Raw genomic sequence first — 23,099 nt, 5'->3', positions numbered from 1 at the left:
CGCGCTGTGTTTGTGTGTGTCTTGTTTGTGAACACAGTTTTCGGGACTGAACCCTGTGGTTTAACTATGCCACAAGTTGCTGCGGAGGGCCAGTTTATTATTATTTAAGTGTTGCAAGGACGCAACCCAGCAAAATAAAGAGCTGCTTAACCATGAACTGTGCTGTGTCAAATTATTCCTGAGCACTATGTCACCTCTACACCTGCACACTGCAAACCAATTTGCCACAGAATGTTAAAGACTAGCCACCATGTTAAAGTTAATACAAATCATGGTACAGCTTAGCCAAACAACCTGATCAAGGAACATTACATCATGGTAAAACAGTGGGAAGTATGGTTTAGCAAGGTAAAGTAATGGTAAAAAATAGAGTAGCTGATTCCAGGCTAATACAGTATGTTCATATATTATGAACATATTATCCTGGCATAATTTAATTTAGTCGTTTTTCTTTTTGCTCTTAAAGCTGTAATAAATCAATTAAGTTAAATTCAAACTACTTTTTTTTTGGCTTGGAAGAGCTTGTTTTTCATCTTCAATGAAGACTAGCAAAACCCTGTTTTACCATCCCAGTCTTCGGCATACAATTTTACAAACATTTATTTTATTTGGTGCAGCCAGGAGAAAAGACAAGCAAAACGAATTCAGACTTTAAGCGACCAGTGTTTTATGATGACAGGAATAGTTTCAAGTTTTGGGAGGAAAAAACAATAAAAATAACAAAAAAACTAAACAAAACACACACTTGCGTGCAGTGTAACCAATAAACTTGTTGCACTCTTATGTCAATCAAGATGGCAGCCTGACGCATTTTTTAGAAAAACCTTTCAAAATGTTCTTCTCGAGAACACTGATAGATCTGAAACATTGCATATGTCATCAACAATCAAGCCTGCTTCAAGTTGTAAAGCATAAGTTGCTGCGATAAATTTTAATATCGATATGGCTGCCAGCAAATTCATTGAAACGCACCCCAAACATAAAATTGCTTCTGTTTTAAAAAAATGTAACCAACTAACTCTGAACTTGGTAGGCATCATCCTAGGGACAATGGAATTCAATAGGGAAAACGGTGTTCTTTTGTAAAACAAGATGTCCACCAAACCTACATTTTCTTCTTAAATTTAATAGTCCTTCAGTTGAAAAATGGTTTATTTGATTAACTCCAAAGTTGACAAGCATCATCCCCGTGTCAATGCAATATACCTTTTCAAAAATGGTGTTTGTGCATAAACTAATATGGCCACCTGATTCATTTCTTTAAAAAAAAACCTTTCAAAATCTTCAGCCTAAGGTAAAATTAGCTTATAGCTCCTTACAAAGTGCCGATAGGTTAATGGTTACTATAGGAAACCATATGTGCTCTATCCAAAAATGGCCTTGCCTCTGATCTTTGACCTCTCCTTAAGTTAAAATATAAAACTAGCTTATAACTCCTTGCAGTGTGTAGATAGGGTCATATGGTTACTATGGTGTTTAAAGTTATAAAGCATCATGAGATCATTAACTAATGCAGTATTCTGAATTGAAACTGCTCCACAAAACTAATCTGTTGCTGACACTTGTGCTGCAGTGCTACAGCTTGCCAAAATATCCAACTGGTACAGAGCTTGGAAGCCGTAAAACTGCCTGGCAATTCTAGTTGTTATTATTATTATTATTATTATTATTATTATTATTATTATTATTATTATTATATTAATAATAATAATAATAATAATAATAATAATGATTGCACAAGTGGCAGGGTACCTCATATGGCACAACATTAAATTATGTTTAAATTAAATTAAATTAAACATGTTTAATTTTGTTGTATTCCTTAGCAACCACAGGTGATGCTAGTTTCTCATACACAGGAGAGAAGGTTTGTGTCATGTGGGAAGTTTAAATGTAGAAACTGGTCGCAGGGGGAGTACTGGGGTAAATTGGTATCATGAACATAAAAAGGGAAAATGGGAAAAAGCTGATGGGATATTAACATTGCATAAGACAAATTGGGCAAAAGAAATTAAGATTGAGGAAATAAAAAAAAATAGAGATACAATATTGATGCCAGAATAAATGCTTAAGAAAACAAGACTATGTAAACTGTTAACCTGTTAACTAGCAAGAAAGGAAATAAAATGGAAACTAAGATAAAATGACTGGAATATGTTAAAAATAAGGAAAAGCTGTTACAGATCTATCTATCTAACAGGATAGCCTTACTATGCACACACATTTGAAATATGTAAAAGGGGAAGACTACCAAATCATTTATCAGTATTTACTGCAGAGTTAGTGGCAATTCTTATGGCCATAGACAAAATAAAGTAATATAAAGAAAATTATATTGTGATTTTTACAGATTCTGTAAGCTCGATAAAGGCATTAGAATCGGAAAAGGAGATAGGATAGATATTATATATGAAATCATCCAGAAATTACATTCTAGCTATAAAAAAAGCAATTCTAAATAAAGAAATAGACATAATAATACCTTTGTCCTGAAGAGGTGAATGCTGTGGCTAAAGCAAACATAATGGATGTATGGCAAGAACAATGGAAAACAATGGAAAGGGAACATTTTATAATAAAAAAAACACTCAAAAGTAGGGAACTATAAACAAGGTTAGGACATACGGCATTGATTTATCATTTATACATGATTAGGAGTCATGAGAATGGGTTATGTAGTAACTGTGGTGAACAAGAAACAGTGGAACATATATTCATGAAATGCAATACATATGATCAGCAAAGAAACAGCTTAAATAGAATGTTAAGGCATATAGGACTAGAAGTAGCAACAGTAAAATATATTTTGATGGTAGAAGGGAGAGAAAAACAAACGGACAAAGAGAAATGTATATTACAAATTATAAAAAGCATAGGGAAATGGGAGAATATACAAAGAAAGAACTACAGTAGGTACATCTATAAAGGTAGAGGGCGCTCATCATCTCCATTTAGATGGCATGCGCCAACAACCTCTAAAAAGATGAAGAAACTGATAGCAAACATGTCTTCGCTTCACTTAACGGGTAACGATAAATGATTTTTACATTTTTTAAATATTGTGAGAGACTGTTTCGTGTTCGCAAGCCCCTTCATTTTTACTGCAAAAGTTAAGCTTAGCTAGTTTATAAACACATGTTGTTGATTAAAAAACAATAATGCTTTGATTAGATGCATATAGTCACGGAATTATGTTAAAACCAAATCAGTTGTTGCAGCTAATTGTAAATCTAATCCATTCATAAAATTCATTAACAATGTGCACAGCTTTCCTTTTAGCTATCGAGCATAGCTGCATTCAGGAGCTCTTGTTTTGTTAATATGTCGAACGTTTGGACTGCTCAGTTTTGCCGTCTTAGGTCCTAATACTGCAGTTTTGGTGTTAAGAGATGATGGGCCTCATTTACGAAAGGGTGCTAAACTTTATGGTGCACAATAATTGCAGTTAGTGTGCACGTTAATGATTTCCGTATGTACTATTGCAATTACATTCATTGTCAAGTGAACTAGTGGGCATATTATGGTGCACACTAATTTTATTGTGCCACTCTATGGTAATCAGAATGAATATGTGATTTGTATTTTAACGCATGATAATCAATTTAAATGAGGCACCCCGCTCTGAATAATGAGATGAGGTTCATTCACACTGTATTTACTAAAGGGTGATAATTGTATTGTGCACATTCAAGTGAGGGATAATTAGCTTGTTTGGACACCAGCTTTAACCACTGATAGGTGTGCTATTTAAACCTATTTTTCTATTTTCACTATTATAGTGATGTGCAGTTTGACTCTTTTTACTGACTGGATTAGATTGATTCATTCAGTTTGGTGAATCATTTCAACAGATTTGTTTGTTTTATTCACTGATGTACTAACATAAAATAAATGCATCTTGATGAATTACTTGCTTATGAAAATTAGTTTGAATGGAAAAATCGGACAACAAGGGCCAGTGAAGTTAAAACTGTTCACTTGATAGGCCGCACTGTAAATGTACCTGCAGATCTAAATTGTACGCAGGCCAATATACTCAAAACACATTACTACGATTCCTAGTCAATAATTATGCAGACATAGTTTCAATCAATTAATCAACATATTACTTTATGTATTTTATAGTAAAGAAATAAGCAGATAAAACTAGAAGCAGCTTTCCTAAAACTGTCAAAAAAAACTCAATATCACAAATGTAATATAATAAAGGAAACAGAAGAGCATTTTATTTCAATGGAAATCTCAAACAGTAAAAAAAAAAGTCAGATTATATAATGCTAAGTCTCAAGCCTCCATCGTTCACTTCCGTGACATCTCCAACTACTTTTTTGCTACTGATTTTAAATTTTACACAAAGTAAAATAAATGTTTAAACAAGCCTTCGCTTCACTACCCTAATCAAAATTATGTGTGCTGTGTGTGTGAGGAAACAGATCCTGTGTGCTGTTTGACTGGCTATTTTACTACCTGTTAGCTGTGATTGGCTTAATGGGAATGTCACTCATACGATGCAGACTACACATTTTGAATATATGTGTTGTATTTAAGAGGCGGGTTGTTTTAAAGAATTCCAAAACAATACACTACATTAATGCAATTTTATAAACTAACGGGGGGACCGCATGCATTAAAGGAGAAAGGAAAAAGGCTTTTTTTTTTTTTTTTTTTTTACATCAGACAAAGAATACATGCTAAAATTAAAAGGTAAGTAGTGCAGTTTCACTTTACGTTGCCTCTGCCACCTGGAATGTTGGGGCTTTTGATATTTATATTTATCGCGCATTTTAGGCTCACTACTTTACGTGCACGCTTATCCAAATTCGTAAATGAGGCCCTACACATATAACTATACAGCACACAAATTTGTTTATTACTGTTTATCACTAAAAACTAATTGAAGAGCGGGGGCGGGAATGGGACAGGAACTTGATAATTAGCAACAGTAGGCTCTCTGGTGCTAAGCACAGTAACTTTTTCCCAGACATGCTGAACACATTACTGTGCCTTTTTTTTAAACTGGTGATTGTGTTTCTAATGCGAAGCCGAGGTGGTGGGGATGTTTAGAGCATGTGATTCTTTATTTAGTCTTCAGTTTTGAAAATTGTTTTTCTAAACTAAAGGTTTCATGAAAGCACTATATTACTTTAAGCACAACACCTCCTTAAAAATAATGGTAATACTTTATATTAAGGTCCTGCTTATTAATGTTTTATAAAGATATACTAGATGCTTAATAATTATGTTATATAGTGGTAATAAAGCATTATAGATGGTTTATAACCATGCAATAGCCATATACGGAATTACGTTTAAACATCCCAAAGTACAATCCATAGCTAAAAACTGCACCCTTTGTAAAACTGCAATACCGTCTAAGGCTATTGCATGGTTATAGACCATATATAATGCTTTATTAACACTCTATAACACAGTTATTAAGCATCTATTATATATTTATAAAATATTAAGCAGCACCTTAATATAAAGAGTTACCAAAATAATCATGTTGTATCTAAACTTCAATAAAATATGTCAACCTCTTGGTAATTCTGGAACACTTTCTTGACTACATATATTTGAAATATATTTGAAATGAGCTGCCCTGGGAGTATAGGTTCCTCACTAGCAAAAACATCTTAAAGGAGATTTAAGCAATGCTTTCAAATCTATATTCTAATTATGTTTTTAACACTCTCACTAGCATTTCAAATACAACACAACAGACATACTGCTGCATCCTGATGCAGGTGCTGTAGGTCACATGGTCTGACTGCAGCCAGACCATTGGAGTGAGTCTGAACTACACATTACACATTAGCTAATAAATGAAGTGATCAGACACCTGGAAACAGCACTAACCAAATGTATCTTTTCTGCCTGCTGCTGTGCCCATTGCCTGTAATATCCAGTATCAATATGAATGCATGTCATCAAATTGTATTTATAACATTTTAACATTTAACACTATTAAACAGCTGCTGACCAGCTTAACACTGTGGTGCAGCTTAGCTTAAATACATGTTGTTTATATATGCCGTCCATCCTTACAATAACAAAACTGTGTGCTAGGTGCTAGGTGCAAGTAGTTAATGCCAATTGCCCTGTGTCCTCCCTGCAGTATATGCTGCCCTAATGGCTGCTGTCAGGGAAGTACACAGTTATTGTACCAGAACATCCCCATAGTCCTTCCAGGGGAATAAACCGGTCTCGTGGAGGAAGAGACGGGAAAACACAGATGAAGAATTTTACTTTGGGCCATATTTCAAAGTAGGTGCAAAGGCTAATTTTCTTGAGAAATAAAACAATTGTTGGAGTTTAGACAGAAAACCTGCAGGAAGGAGCTGTTATAATATTGTTCTGGACAGATTCTTGATAGTAATATATAATCAAAATACAGGCCTTTATTTTCTTATAATTCACTCTTGCTGGTTAACCCTTCAAAGACTAGCCTTTAAAATAACTAATAAATCCATCCATCAAGGTTTCCTTCTACCAAAAATAGGAAAATCTTCCATTTCAAATCTAGTAGCCAGTACACAGGTAAGAGAACAGGCTATACTACCACAAACAAAAGAGTTTCCACTGCAAACATATGACAGCCACGAGATAAATGCCTCCTCACACATAATCACCAGGTAGCTTCTGTAATCTAAGCTAACAGTGTTTAGTATTTTTCACTATTATTTGTATTTATTTTGTATTTAAAATACTTGAAGCTGTTTATACAGAAGATTTACTGTAAAATGTACTTACTCAGAAAATTTCTATTCCATAACACAGTTTTTTTAAAAGATGAAGCTTACAAGCTATGATATTGTATGTTTTTCAAGAAATACGAATCATCACCTGACGCTGGCTCTTACAACTTTCTTTGTTCAAGTATCACAGACTCTACTACTGTTTTATGTACATCACAGAGATTGCTACAATGTTAAATGGGAAAGATAAATTAGGATATTATTAATGAGCAAATATGAAAACTCTTAATTGCATATTGGTCTGCCACAGGATAATCTTGTCTGTGCTGTCTGAACTTTTTCAGTCAATCGGCTAAGTACGCTAGGAGAAGCACTTCAAAATGTGCTTCTGGGCTTGTGGACTACATTTTAATGGCCTTTTTCTCAGGGTACAAAGAAGAAAGTATCGCGGTATAGGTTTCCCCCGAAACTGAGGCTTGCTAATGAAGATAAGTGTTAATTTCCACTGAAGGAGTAGTGTGATCACCTCTCAGGGGTTCTAACGTGCCTCAGGAGAAGTGATCCAGAGAGTATATGGAAATGTAAAATGTCCTGGGCTGTCAACTATGATAAGCTAACATAATTGTTAATCGATTTAGCGGAATTTTGAATTTTGATTAGTTAGAGGACAATTCAGTATCAATGATTATTTTCATAGTGGAAATCAAAGGCAATTATTTTTTTCTTGAGTTGTCAGTCAACAAGCATATTAAATAAGCACATGCACAACTAACAAACATGTGCCTAAGAAAGACATTTTGAAGAAAGGTGCCTCTTCACTGTTTATTTACTGTATGTTCCTTCTCATTTTAGATAACTGGGTAAATAACCTGCCTTTAGTATTGGTTTTTTACTCCTACCTTGGATTGCACTTTAAATATGGTGTCCCTCTCCTTATATTGGCATACCAATAAGTTTGCAATTATGGTGTACTAACAATGCATAAAATACCATGACTAGTGCAGGCAAATACACAAGGTTATAATGAAATGCATTCAGAAACTTCTAAATGAGGCTAAGAGTGTGTAGTAGAGATAAAGTTTGGTGAAGATATCGTGTTCACCCAGTATATTGTGACAGACGGATGGATGGACAGGCATGATCAGTGTGTAAGGGTCCCCATTTTGTTAATGTTATGATTATCACAGTTACTGCAGATACCTGTTAAAGAAAGTTTCCATTGTTTTGATAATGCTTATAAAACATTGATCTTAACTTTATGATCCTTAAGATGTTGTTTTACTCCCCTTTATTGAGTGGATGTTATTGAGAATTCAAATTAGGAATTCAACAGCCAAACTGATGCATGATTGCGTATTACAGTCTGTCAGGAACAGTACTTGGTGAAGGTTATTCACATGAGGTTCCTGCTCTTATGGTACAATCTGTAGTACTACCTGGTGTTCCTTCTCAGCCCTGTCCAACCTACCAGACAGTGTTAGATGTGTGCTAGTGTATCATCACATTCTTGTATCACCCTGTCCGCCTCCCTTCCACCCCACTCCACTATTCACATAAAGCTGTCTTTGCCAGCTCTGCATAGCAATCTGTTTTACAGCAGTCTTTCCAACTTTTCAAAGCAACTGAAAAACCGAGTCAAAGAACAGCATATGCCACTTTTGGCTTGATAACAGACAATCACACAGACTGAAAAGTATAATCTTGTGTGGTGTATGCCACTCTTTTACTACTCTCTACATAACAAAATATTCACGTTGCCTTTTTTTTTTCTTGTCAGGGAACTTATTTCTGTAAGCTTTTGTTTTAATTTTTTTTTTTTTTTTAAATACAAAAAAAAGTTTAAATAATAATAATGTTACAAAATGAGAAACCAACAACTTCACTATGACTTAAATCAGGTTTGGTAAAATCTACTGGTGTAGTTTGTCTAAATTATAGATGCTTAAACATTTAGGAAACCTGACCTTCAGTGTCTGGAGCATCCTTCCAAAGGCTGCTGTAATAATGTTGGATAAAGGAATCACATACTACTGCAGGCCAATATTGATTTACAAGCAAGGAATAAGACATTTAACCAATTTTAACTTCTCATGCACTGAGCTTCACAAAAATCCCAAATCTTATTTAGTTAAATTACCAATTGCATCAACATCTAATCTAAAAATGTTCAAATGAGCAATGCACAGTGCACCAGAGGCTGTTAACTAGAGCAGAAAACTAACCATCTTGCTGATTGTGAAGATTCTGGGGACTGCTCATTCTCTCTTCGAGGTTGGAACTCAGGTCAGAATTCACTGCTGACATCCGTGTTGAGTCACTCGTGTCAAATTCATCGCTATCCAAAGAACTGTCTTCCTGCAAATCACAATCGTATCAAAATTATACTGCATTTCTGTTCTCGTGTAGAAAGTGCATGGTGTTCACACTAACGTGTGTTCTTCCACAAAAACATGGCAAAGTACCAACTTAGAAATCTTTGTCTTTGAGAGAAGTTGACAGAAAGCCTGTATATATTACACATGCTGGTTGTTTTTTTGTTTTTTTTATCATGCATAATGCACGTTTCTTTATGGTTTGCTGCAATTATTCAACAAATTCTTCATCGCAACTTTATTTGCAGAATATTGGATTGCAGCACAAAAATACTTTTAGTCTGAATAATTTACCTCATCGTTTTGGGAGTTTAGTAGCTGGAGCTTCATGTGTTTCATGTAGGCCATTGTTATTGGCATGTTATAGTCAATCATGCTGGTCACCAAAGTGGGTGGCTTTCCGTTTTCTGAAAAGAAACAATAATTTTAAAAGTTATGCATTTTGTAGGCTTTACTACACCTCTCTCTCTCTCTCTCTCTCTCTCTCTCTCTCTCTCTCTCTCTCTCTCTCTCTCTCTCTCTCTCTCTCTCTCTCTCTCTCTCTCTCTCTCTCTCTCTCTCTCTCTCTCTCTCTCTCTCTCTCTCTCTCACTCACTTTTTGGTAAATGGTGGATCATTTTGTTTTCATAATGTTTGTGTTTTAACAGTTTTAAAAGCACTATTCATATATTAGTGTATTTTCAGTTCCTTTGTTGACCAGAAAGATATACGCTCCTATTACATGTGCATGTTAATTAGCAGCATACTCACCTTTGTGCTCTGCTCCTTCTGGGTTTAAATGCATTCTCTTCTGACACTCAGAGCAGCTCATAAGAAACCGTGTCACTGCTTCACGTGGCAGGAAGGCATAGGTCTCTGAAATCTAAATCAAATCAGAAAAATCTGATTGTTGCTCTCCTGGAACAATGGACACAATAGAACATGACACTGTACACAACACTCCATTTCTAATGAGAACCCCTATTTTATATCACCAAACTACACAAGCCATGAGATTTTCTCAGTACAAATACAATATGTGATATTGTTCACAAATCAGACTGACAATGACATCTAATTACAGCAGGGCCTGACTGCATACCCCTTCTAATTGAAGTGCACTATGCTAACATGGCAAATTTGATTAACAGAGTATTTACTTGCAAACACAATTTCGTGGAACAATTATGAAAAAACACACAGTTAAATACTGCTCTACTAATCTGAACTGAAATACTTTAAAGAGAAATAGTTTGGTTATCTAAGACAGTTGGGAAATATCAGGAAACTGATCTTATTGTGTCCTCTCCAGTGATTTACATTAATACTACCACCATTGCTGCACCAGGAACTGATATCCCTCTCTCTACAACATAGCAAAGTAATTAGCCGGACAGTTGCCATTAACTGAAAAATAACCCAACCAGGATTGTGTTCCCTCACTTTCTTCACACTAAGGTAAACAGTATACATCATATAAAATAGCAGATTGCAGAAAGTGTTTGATCTATAACTCCATCTGGATTTGATGAATGATTAGATTAGTTTTCTATAATACACAATCAGTCATTTATTCTCCATATAATATGTTGCATATTCATGTGTGCAACTCAAGGGTCTGATGAACTTAACTAGCGCTATCTGGATACGATTAAAACGGACAGTGGTACGTGGCTCAGGAAAGGAAAATGCCTAATGCATGGCTCCCGTTCCATGATTTTTCGACTGACCAAGCTTTCCTTACATGCCCTTGCTTACAGCCAGCAAATTATTTAAAACAGGGTCAGCTAATTCCATTGTCTGTTTCTTAACACTGGCTGCTCGCACTACAGTCCAGTCAACAGACTTGTCTCTGAAGGGCCTCTGCCAACGTGGAGTCCAGTTCATTATTTATATTATGTCTAACATAGATAAATGAAGCTGTAAACATTTTAGACATTGATGGCAAGAGTTGACAGTTGCTCATTGCACATACAGTGCAGTATTATTATTAACCTAAGAGAACATTAGACACTGCCTCAGCCAATCAAGATGCACCATTTCAGTAAATGCCCGCCAGTGTAAAAAAAACGTGATTAAATAATAATTTGAAATGCAAAGCAAGTTTGATGTTTGATTTCAAAGAATCATGTGACGCAACAGAAGATTTTATTCGACAAAGTTGCTTTTACTGTTACTGTAACTCGTCTAAAGCATAGTGTTGAGTGAAGCATTGCTGTTACGGATTCTGTCCCTTGTCGGTGAGAAGAGCTGATGCTAAACGCTCTATAACCGCGAATGCAGACAAGCCTGGTTCATTTGCATAGTGGTTAAGGCTTGTATGCGGGGGTGTGAGGTCACTGCTTCATGCCCAGCCTCCGCCCCTGTTAAAAAAAGACGACATGGACCAAGAGCTACAACAAGCGACGCATAGATGAATCCCATCATCGAAGGTTAAAAAAGTCCATCATGGTAATTATTTCTTCTTCTAGTACCGGTAGTATAATGCTACTTCAAGAGAGTGAGATTGATGATCTTAAATATCAGCGGGTCATGGAACACATTTTTAACAAAAAAGTGGCATTGATGTGTGCTTGAGAGTAATCCGTCTAGAGAGTAGACATATTGTGCTGAGATTTGTTTCTTTGCAAGGGTTCAATTGCAAGTTATCAGATGGCATTGATTAATTTCAGCAACAATAGCTGAACTTCATGACCAATCGCTTAATAACTTGAAGAAACCTATTACTAGAACTGACAGCTCTTCTAATCTTTTTGGTTTCTTGCTGACAAACATGCAAGTATCAAACAGCCCTCAATGTCAAGATGCTTCACTGAGTATCAACAGAACTGGTGGACAGATAGAAGGAAAAAATACATTACTTGATATACTGTGCATACAATTGCTGTTGGTCTGTATTATAGTACTAACCAAAACCATTTGGCTCAGTACAAGTGAGCATGAGGTGTGAAGTAAATTATAGTACAAACGAAAACAATTAACATTTGGGTAGTTTTATGCAAAAAGGCTATTTAAACCAGTTAAACAGAAAGTAGTTATATTAGGTATATTTTTTTTAAACCAATTTCTTGCCATTATGTTCCCTATTTATTTTTTTCCTAATGGCCCGCAAATATACCAGATATTTGTATTGCTCACATTTGTTGGGTCTAGTCCGATTCGTGGATAAAGACAGAAAGCTGGTGGATTCTTTGGATATTTCATTATAAATTTCTCCAGTGACTTCATGGGGCAGTTTGGATCATCGGGGCACTCATACATTTAACAATCATATTTTGATATGTTGTCAATAAAACATTATCCTTTTAAATGACAACTAGGCATTTTATTGCAGTACAGACTGGGGCACTGGGGCACTGGGTCAGCTGCTCAATCGGTGCCTTCCACTTTCGACAGGTGGTTTACAGTGAGTGTTTTTAAAGGCACATATCGTACAATCAAGTCAGCGATTTGATATTTTTATAGGATCATGGGTAACCTGTAACTGGGAAAAGGGGTAATTAAATGTTGAGGGGGGGTGTTATAAATATAAGGAGAGATCGGGGATGGGGGTGTGTGTGCTTGTGTAAACATAGGGGACGTTGGATGGCGGTGACCGTGAGAAGGTGGTGCTTCCATTTAGGGACCCCTCTGCTTCAAGCCTTTGGGCTCTGCAATAATAAACTGCTTAAGAATTCATTGAGTGTGTCAGTTGTCCTTCCTTCCTTTCTCTGTTACTAATCACATCAGTGCAATCGCTTCCAGGGAGTCCTTGTAAGGGCTACATTACCCCTGTCTCGTCACATTGGTGTCAGAAAGTGGTTCTGATGGAGCCTGGCTGTAACAAGAAAGAGGAGGAGAGGTATGCAGGCCCAGGCTGGCAGTGCATGACAGATGAGGCGATCGCAATGGATGACTGGAACTCCTGGAGTGTGCCAGGAGAGCGAGAGACCGACGAGCAACTAACTGAAACCCGAGAGAGCAGCAGAGAGAGGGCTGAAGAGTCTGTGGCAGAGAGACGGCTCAGGGACAAGCCTGCAATGGAGAGAAGGTGAAGGGAGAAGCCCACGGCGAAGTGGAGTCTGCCTATCAAACTACCTAGCTTCGATGAAACCTCAAGCTGGGAGGCGTTCAGTGCCCAAATGGAAGTGATGGAGAAGCTATGCAGGTGGACCCCTAAAGAAAAGTACAGCAGCTGACATCGGCGCTGCGGGGAGAGGTGCAGATAGTGCTGTTGAATCTGGCGCAGGAAGAGTGGGGTGGCTTGAACGCTGCTGTGTGCGTGATTCAGGCTGAGAGTGCACTCCCCCAGGGGAAGTCTGGAGAAGTTGGTGCCGGAACTGGAGCAGGAAGCGCGGTGTGCCTACGCAGATTCACCAGCGTGAGACCAAGAGGAACAAGCGAGCTCCCAATTTGTGGAGGCAGTCGGCCCCTGGGAGTTGCGCAAACACCTGCGGTTGTCCAAGCCGCGCTCCCTCAAAGACGCCCTCCAGCTAACAGAGGAGTGTGAGAACATCTCTAAAGAGGAAGGTGAGCATCAGAGCCAACCTGCTGTTAGAGCAGCCAAGGTAGAGGTGGGGGCGGATCAAAGCAGGCTGTGGCTGGCCGAGGTGATGGAGGAGATAGTGGCCATTCGAAAAGCAATGGCAGCGCGGACGCCCCTGCCCCAGGACACCGTCTCTGCTGGGTGTGCGGGCAGCCCAGGCACATTCGAGTCGACTGCCCGAGAAGATGGAAGTGTGCCAACTCTCCCCAGGTTTTGGTGCCAAGCCATATGGTCAGAAATGACACAGGGTCAGCAAAGGAGGGGAATGCTCCCCCACGTTACCAACCCCACTGTGATGACATCTGTCCCCGGCGAGGTGATGGCTGTCAAGCATCGGGACGGACAAGCATCGGGACGCATCTGCACTTGGCTTCCCGAGTGGAAGGCGTGCCCTGCACCTCTCTAATTGACACTGGGTCTAGCGTCACTGTTGACCACACTGGCATTGTGCAGCAGTCGAGTGTAGCCAGCCGGGCTAAACTCAAACCAGCAGAGGTGCTGCTGCGAACTGTGACTGGGCAGCTAGCACCAATGCACAGCCATGGCTGGCTTGAAATCCACCTGGGATCCTTGCTCATCCAGCAGGAAGTGTGGGTGGTTGACATCCAGTACCCCTGCATCCTTGGGGTGAGAGGGTGAGCAAGTGCCAACACACATGCCTCCCCCAGCAGGCCGGGGGCGGGGGGGATTTCAGGGCTGTGACAAAGACCTGGAGTGAATCATCTGCGAATCAACAGTGGGGTGTAGCAGCAGTTGTTCTCCACCAGGCGGCATTCGAGATTGCAACTGCAACAGGAGGGACCGAATCACTGCTGGCGCTGAGCAAAGCTGTGGAAGGGGTGTGGCAATGAAGCTGCAAAGGTCTCAGCCTGGAGCAAAAGTGTAGCAGCTGCTTCATGACTTTCAAAGAGCCATCACAGCGCACCCAAAGATGTTGGTCTGGCCTGCTGCAACAACAAATCGACACCGGGGAGGCTCCCCCAAGCCAGGAACCACCTCAACGCCTACCCCTTTTCCGATACAAAGTGGCTGGATGTATGATACAGGAGATTCTGGATGCAGACGTTAACGAGCCATCTCACAGTCCATGGGCAGCACTGGAGTCTTGGTTACCAAAAAAAAATGTCAGCCTGCGCTTTTGTGTGGACTACTGCCATCTGAATGCTGCACCCAGGAAGGATTTGTACCCGCTGGAGCGTCCTGGTTCAGTTCCCTCGAGCTCTGCAGCGGTTACTGGGAGGTGGAGCTCGCTCAGGATGCATTGTCCACTGGTCAGGGGCTCTGGCAGTTCCGGGTGATGCCATTTGGTCTAAGCGGCTGATGGAGAAGGTGCTCAGTAGGATCCCAAGGCAGGCAGGGATCGTTTACCTGGATGACCTGTTGGTGCACGCTCCCACCTCCGCAACTCTGCACAACCTATGACAAGTGCTGGGCAGGATCAGCTCTGCAGGGCTGAGACTGCACTCAGAAAAGTGCCACCTGTTGCACCGCCAAACCACCTTCCTGGGACACCAGGTAAGTGAGCAGGGGATCATTACCGACCCTGAGAAGATAGCTGCTGCTGTGACCTGCACCCCTCCTCAATGAAGCAGCTGCACAGTTTCCTGGGGCCTCCTATTGCCGGTGATTTGTAAAGGGTTTCACAGCAATTGCTAGCCCCTGCATCGGTTGCCATATGGAGCGCAACTATTGCGTGACCCAAAGGGAACTGACGGGGGTGCATTTATATTATTCACACATTGTCAAATAGTTTCTGTTAACAGAGAACAAATAAATAAATAAACATACAGTGCGTGAATGCCGCCTGACAAACCTTTGAAGGTTTAAAACTACTTTTGAATTCCTAGCTAGAGAATTAACCTACCTACACAGAAGTAGTTTTAAATAATTAGCCAGCTATGACAAATAATTATGTCATAGCTGCATATTTGTGGTGAATACTACTTTAGCTTTGGAATCACTGGAGAATAGAAATGACTAGGTTAAGAATAGTTATACCCTCAAATATGCAAAAGTATTACATTTAAACAATACAAAGGTATAAACATAAGCTGTACATTATCCCTGTGTTTTATATAAAAGGCTAACTTACTGCCTTGTAAGTCCTCTTCTGTCCAGCATGTTTCCGTGTTTTTTCTCCATTAGTTCCATTTTCAACATGCATGGCGTAAATTATATCAAAGAAATCCTCTACCACAGCCACTTGTCTTAATGATATTTTCTCATCTATCCCCACGCCTTCCTGTAAAATGAAAGAAATCAACATTTATTAAGGATTATTTTTCTATCAAAATCTTTATTCTCAGAGAACAAAGATCCAGAATAGATCATTTGATCAAAAACATAGAACAGGACAATATATGCCAATGGGTCAAGCTGTCTAGGAAACTGAATGACAGATTACTTAATTAATTACTTAAAGGAACATGTTATACACTGTGAAAATGCATAATACCCCATATTTGTTCCTCATTTTCCAGCAATGTGTGTTTTTAATTAACATTTATTACTTTAGTCATGGATATTTGGCACGTTTAAAGACACCAGCATATTTTACCGGGGGCTGTCTGTAAGCCTAATTATGTTATGAGACCTTTAAACAGTGCCATATCATGGGTTAATAATCAGATTTTAAAATGTAAAAATCTGCAAATTCAGATGTATAAAGAATTCCTTTAATTCACATAAAAGGTCCCTGGCTCTGATACTGTGGAGTATTGTAATTGCAACAATGAATATTGTATCTGATTAGTCTGATTAGAAGTATGTATGCATACTTCCTCTAGAGAATTTCTCTAGCGTATTTTTATCTGTTCATATATGGCTTCCAGCATAAACATAATGTGGCTGGTAAAGCTATGGGAGGTAGCTGTGACCTTAAAACTCTGTGTCACTGGTTTAATACAATACTGTGGTGCATGGGAAATCAACCTGCTGAAAGGTCATACAGTACAGCCAACGTTATTTTTTAAAACACAGGAATCATAGACAATACCTTGGGTGAACCAGTGTATATGTAAATTTAGCTGAAACCTTGTTAGATAAACAGCAGATACTTGGAAAAACAAAGGTCTTGGAGCAACAAGAGTCATAATAATTGCAAACATCATAAAAAGATGGTAAAAGGTAAAAAACTAAAGATACATAAATGAACAGGAATTTCACACTTTACCACACATTAAACTGTTTTTATTCTGCAATATAATTGATTGTACCAGCTTAAGTCAGGGTTTGGAACTTTCAAGACTCTCTTCAAAAGTTTTGGAGTCATATGACAGGTGTTTTCTGACAGAACCCCCCCCCCCCAAAAAATCCCACAATCTGTTTAGTCTTGTTCTGTTTCAAAAGATTATGACACTATGGTGGTGGTTTCCCAGTCCTCCAATGACAGCTCAACTGATTTGGGATCTCCTATTCCACCAGTAATTACTGTAATTAGCTCAAGTTTCAGACCTGCACAATTTAAGTGTAAACGTAGGTTCTATTATTCTCTGAACCACTAAATTCAAGTCTGTTTGTTAAGCCGTTGTTTAGATCAATTGAATACAAAGAGACTCTGTGGTACAGTCCTGTAGCTACAGAAATGGTGTAGTAAGACATGCAGGCTGCTCTCTGAGGTTCTGTGGCTAAGCTTAAGGCTAAACCTCCTGCCAAGTTTGCAATGAGATTATCCGGGGTTGAGGGATATACCATAGAACTGGTAGCATTCACTGTCAGGAGGTAACTAGAGACAGGAGAAAATGAATTATCCTAAACTTCACAAATGCTCAATCAGAGTTCTGAGGCAAGGTTCAAACAAAATATAGGGTTTACTCTGAAGAAGGCACTAGCAGTGTTGTCTACTGGACTTTTCTTATCGAAAATGATAAGTAGCCAGCTTCTCCAGAGGTATTAGGGATAACTTTGGAGACAATACAATTCTCCCAAATGACCCCTTCAAAGGTAATAATGAGCTTAAAAATAAGCATCATGGCTGGCTGTAGCCTGCGCCATTGTCCCCCAATTGCCATGAGCACAAAAATCATAAGCATCAACATTTTAATACAATTTTTTTATTATGTAAAAAGGCACCAGGCAATCATTTAAGTGTTGTTTATAATAATGCAATAAGGTGTACAGAAGTATGAACTTTGGTAAAATGGGATAAACATTCAACAGAAACTACTGCAGGTGAAAAATAACTGACAAATATCTAGCAAAACATTTTTTGAAAATTGATATTTTAGACATTCTCCTTAAGGTCAAAGCTCTGTTCGTGGTTTAAACAGATGACATTTTAGAAATTGACTGGCCTTCAAATAGACAACTAGCACATCTGCACATCTATAGTACAGCTGAATACAGCAAGATCACCTGGTTGCTGTTCAAGAGTAGCTTCTTAAAACAAGATATTATGAACTGCATGGTATACCAAAGTGTTCCAAAGAACATCAAACAAGAGTACAGAACTAATAGATGGTAGGAATTATGTCGGTCAAGAAACAATTCAAATCAAGGCAAAAGACCAGATGAGGGGCTCCCGAGTGGTGCATTCAGTAAAGGCACTCCGCATGGTTTGCAGGATGTGCCCTATAGCTTGGAGATTGCTGATTCGGGTCCAGGCTATTCCACTGCCAGCCGTGGATGGGAGTTCCCAGGGGGCGGAGTGCAATTGGCCGAGAGTTTAGGTCAGCCAGGGTGTCCTCGGCTCACCGCGCACCAGCCTGCCTGTAAGTTGCCAGAGCTGTGTGGTCCTCCGACGCTGTAGCTCTGAGGTGGCTGCATGGCGGGCCTGCACAGGGGTGGTAGCAGTGAGCCGGGTTGACATAAACAATATTTGGGCTTACCAAATTGTGGAGAAAATAAAAAAAATAATTGGCAATTCCAAAATTTACAAATACAAAATAAAAAAAGACCAGATGAATTAAAAACCATCTAAGGGATGACTGCACCATTCGCTACTTTACCACAGTAAAACTGTCCATGTTTAACACGTTGTTGCCAAGCATATGCCATGTATTTACAATTCTTTACCACACTTATTTTTCATTCACAACAGTGTTGTATTTAGATTTCACTTTTACTAAATAGGATTTTACAGTAATTGTTTATAAAGAAACCTCTAAATGACAAGAAGAAAATAAATGCACCTTCCCTAATTCCTAGCAAAGGGATAACATTGTGGTGTTCCACTGCACTTGTGAGACATCAATAAACAGACAGGAATCTACAGGGACAACATATCCACAAGATACTGAATTCATATTGCATGAAAAAAGACATGAAAGAGAATTAAAGTTTAGTGTGTGCACATAAGTACGGAAGGTAATTTTATCATTTTTCGTGAACCATATAAAATCAGCATTGTATTGCATTTGTAAAACACCTAACAAGTATATCATGTTGCAACACTGGCTGTAATGACTGTGTGAACAGCTAATCCGCTTTGGTGTTTCTCTTCCCTTATGGAGCTGCTGGTTTGGAACAGCAGACTGCAGGCAGGTATAATAGACTGTCTCCATAGCAACCTGGAAAGAATTCCCTGCCCCTGCTCCACAGCAAGCACTGGTCCCATCCGGAATGAGGGCACAAGCCTAAAGAACGGCATGCTCCGTAACATTTCCATGTGCGATATCTTTAGACTTAATCTAGATAGGATTCCACAGCTAAAGAGCTACAGAATCTGCACTTAGAAAACAGTATCTATATAGAATGCAACAGAACCCTTCTAAAAGTGTACTTAATGGTACTTTTCTTTCGTTGGTGCTTAAAACTTAATGTTTTCATTTTTATCCAGGTTACACTATAATGCAATTGTGTAGATATATAGGTTTTTATGTGGAAGAACGTCCTTTTAAGAAAGAAATAAGAACAAACCTTTTGCGCGTAAAGTGGTCTCTCATATAAGGAAGAAAGACAGCACAAGATGTAAAAGGCAGTCTGCAAAGTGAATATCATGCTATAGTGGTTACAGGTAGTTTGCTGTAACTCCCTGATTTGTGAGTGGGAATCCTATACAAAGAGAAACTAAGGGTGGGGGAGCTAGATATGAACAGGGCCAGTCTAAAACCCTTGTCATGTCTGGACAGGTGGATGTAGGCCTTGCTAGAAGGAGAAAGGTAAGTATACCCATTCCTTCAAGGGAAATGGCATGTGACACTGTACCTCCCTAATGTAGTAACACAGTTTGGGCAGCAGCTGAAGAGTTAGGCCAGTCTACTGCAGAATCCGGATCAACTATAAATAATAATATGCCAAGGCACTGCAAAGTAACTAACTCAAGTACAAAGGCCCGAAAAGGTCATTATTTTAATAATAAGAAAGCAATCATCCCCCTTAAATAACGTATTAGTTCATCACATTTATATCAAAAGGGATTAGGCCTATGTGAGCTTTTGACAATAATTATCAAATGGATTTCCCAATAACAATGGAATTGTAATTGTTTTCTTTGGTTAGCAAAATACGTGAACAATATTGTGGCGAATCGCGCGGTTCCGAAGGTAGGGGTTTCTAACAGGCGGAGATGTGACACGAATCCGGGACCTCCAGCTCTGAAGCATATCGCCGACACAGCTGTGCAAAAGAGCCGGCTCAATTGCAGGAGCTGATATCGTTATTCACATTTGATATCGTCACTTACCAGCCTTACCATTCGCATTAAAACTGTCCATGTTTAACACGTTGCAATGCATATGCCATGTATTTACAATTCTTTACCACACTTTCATTCTCAACAGTGTTTAGTTTAGATTGCATTTTGCTTTTACTAAATAGGCTTTTACAGTAATTATTTATAAAGGAACCTTTAAATGACAAGAAGAAAATAAATGCACCTTCCCTAAGTCCTAGCAAAGGGATAACATTGTGGTGTTCCACTGCACTTGTGAGACATCAATAAACAGACAGGAATCTACAGGGTCAATATATACCTGTGGTATATATTTATTAAGAACTATACTTATTTGAACTATAATATTGAATACAGTAACGGTAGCCAATTAAAGTTTATGAAGCTAAAGGTCTTTCTTTATAATGTCCTGCTGCTGTCCTGCCCAGGGCCTGAAATGGACTGTTAGCTTATGCGTTGCTTTTTGACCTGAATCACCCAGACCACAGAAAGATCTAAGCGTACAAAGATTTATCTGTTTAAATTCATAACCGACCACAGAGCCAGAAGTAAGCAAGGCAATGCACCTGTGTGTCTTGTGTAGAGCAACCCCGCCTCATACTTCATTAAAATTATTAAAATACTGTAGTATTTTATTTTTATTTCTTTTTTAATGATGGTCGTGGGGAATTTACGGCAACGTGCATCAGAAGCAGATGCAATGAATTTGGTATCACTTTCCATTTTCATGTAGTCGGCTTTTTATCTAGAATTGGATTGATTTGCTGCAGTGCTTTGTGTGTTTTTAAAAGAGCAGCTTACTGTTTCCACAAAAGCACAGTGAAGCCCTTTTTTTAATTTTTACAGTCTGATGGGATGTCTGGACTTTACAGTTAGCGTCCGACTCGCTCTTTGTCGCTTTTCCGATGTAGGTAGCTAATAGCCTCCCGTTGTCTTTCTCTTTACTTTCACCGAAGCATTCATCATATTACGTGCAGCAACTGATTACAGCAGCATAAAAAAACATCTTGTCTCGGGCTGCTGCGGGGTTGGTCAAAAAAATAAGAACACTGCAGCACTGGCTCTTGAGGTCATTAATTTTGGCAGTACAGCGAATATGTCTGTCCGATAACGGGATGCTTCGTTATAGTTCAGGAGATCCTGCTGCTGCAGTGCATTTAAAGACCCACTATACCCTACCAGCCTAGTTCATTTTAAAGATGACTAGCAGAGTATTAAAGTCCCTCGGCAGCCACCTATTGCAGGATCCCACCCAGGTGAATTGCTGAAATACACACGCATGCACATTACATCAGGAGACAGCACAACAAAGCTCGAATCACACGCTTTAACGGATGTATGCACCATCTTCTAAAACAACTTGCTTTGTGTTGTTCAATCTCCCTCTTAAATATATACGTTTGTTTTAATACACTCCTATAAACCACATTACGCACTGCATTGTCCACAAAACAACAGGCTACAATAATTTATATTGAAGTTAATCATTTAATCATTCCCCCCCCCCCCCCCCCCCCCCCCCCCCCCCCCCCCCCCCCCCCCCCCCCCCCCCCCCCCCCCCACCCCCCCCCCCCCCCCCCCCCCACCCCCCCCACCCCAAACCCCAAAAAAATAATACCGTCCTAAAACCCATTGTTTTCCTATAGTTTCCTTAAGTATCTGTGTACTACAGTTTACACAATGTATAATGTTTAACGTGTGAAGTCCGAGATAAAATAATTCAGCTCAGTTGCACGTACCAGTTAGACTATGTCATGTGAGACAGATGATCTATAGCAACACCATTCTTCACAAAAACAAGGACTGTACCGTCTTGAAGGGATACCCTTCACGTTTGACTAAATTATAATAGATCGATTAAAACTGATTAAGTATGTAGTCACCAAGGTATGAAAAACCAAAACAAATATGAAACATGTTGTTCCTTTGCGAATTTATTCAATATAATACTGACATATAGGTACTGACATATTGACAGAAAAGGTGAAGATTGTGTTTCTAGGTATTTACTGCGTAAAACAACTGCAAGGTAAGATGGGCTACAGAAAATAAAGCATGCGGGAAAAAAAACATGTTTTGGCTCTCTTACTAACAGCACTTGTTGTAGAAGGCCTATATGGACCCTTTATTACTTACGTATTCTATAATGGACATTTATGAAATGGTTAACACGTCTGGTAAACATGTAAATTAATATTTTCAACTAGTGACAGGCTAACCCTAACACTAACCCTAACCCTAACCCTAACCTTTACCCTAACCCTAACCCAAACTACGTAAATACATTGTGTTTCTTCTTGTTATCAGAGGAAAAGAGTGCCTTTTCAGCTTCACTGCCATGGCTACAGTGAATCGCAGGGCGCACTAAATGATCACTGCATCAAGTGGAACAATGTGTGGGTTTTAGCTTCTGTGTACAGGTTTAATGCATATTTTAATGCATAATGCCTGTTGGCAAGAGTCGCCAGAAGATTATTAATATGCAGATAAAATGATATTGAGCGGTGTAAAATCGTATTCCATAAATAAAATCTTAGAACCAGTACTTGCTTGTTATATCGTCTGCCATTGACAAAAGTTGTCCATATGTGAAGATATTCGTTGAACTTAGTAAATTACGCTACATTTGGCATGGCATCAAGCAGTCTGCCCTGGTCCTACCTATGTAGTGAACGGCACATCGTGTACCATACTCACATCTGTAAACAAAACGGGTATATTTTGAATAGATTTTACTATTTAAAACACATATACATATATATATATATATATATATATATATATATATATATATATATATATATCTTATTATATAGATATATTTATTTACGCCAAAAAGGTGGCATTACCCTGAAGAATGCCGTTCGATAAATAAATGCGGTTTTTCCTGAAGGACTTAACTACAGGTTTTTAAC

General features: G+C 38.8%; 1 protein-coding gene across 3 annotated transcripts in view; it reads right to left on the bottom strand.

Annotated features, from left to right (window-relative positions):
• Nucleotides 1-23,099, bottom strand: part of LOC121314419 (nucleolar protein 4-like) — an 88,159-nt gene that overhangs the window by 63,089 nt on the left and 1,971 nt on the right. For all 3 annotated transcript variants that reach the window (XM_041247677.1, XM_041247679.1, XM_041247678.1), the window contains exons 2-5: nt 15,667-15,816; nt 9,821-9,932; nt 9,365-9,477; nt 8,921-9,053 (exon numbers count right to left, since the gene is read on the bottom strand). In XM_041247677.1, the coding sequence (XP_041103611.1) occupies nt 8,921-9,053; nt 9,365-9,477; nt 9,821-9,932; nt 15,667-15,816 (508 nt within the window). The remainder of the gene's footprint in view (nt 1-8,920; nt 9,054-9,364; nt 9,478-9,820; nt 9,933-15,666; nt 15,817-23,099) is intronic.

Source organism: Polyodon spathula, chromosome 4, assembly GCF_017654505.1.
Source record: "Polyodon spathula isolate WHYD16114869_AA chromosome 4, ASM1765450v1, whole genome shotgun sequence".
Lineage (NCBI taxonomy): Eukaryota > Metazoa > Chordata > Actinopteri > Acipenseriformes > Polyodontidae > Polyodon > Polyodon spathula.
This window is presented reverse-complemented; position numbering and strand designations above follow the sequence as displayed.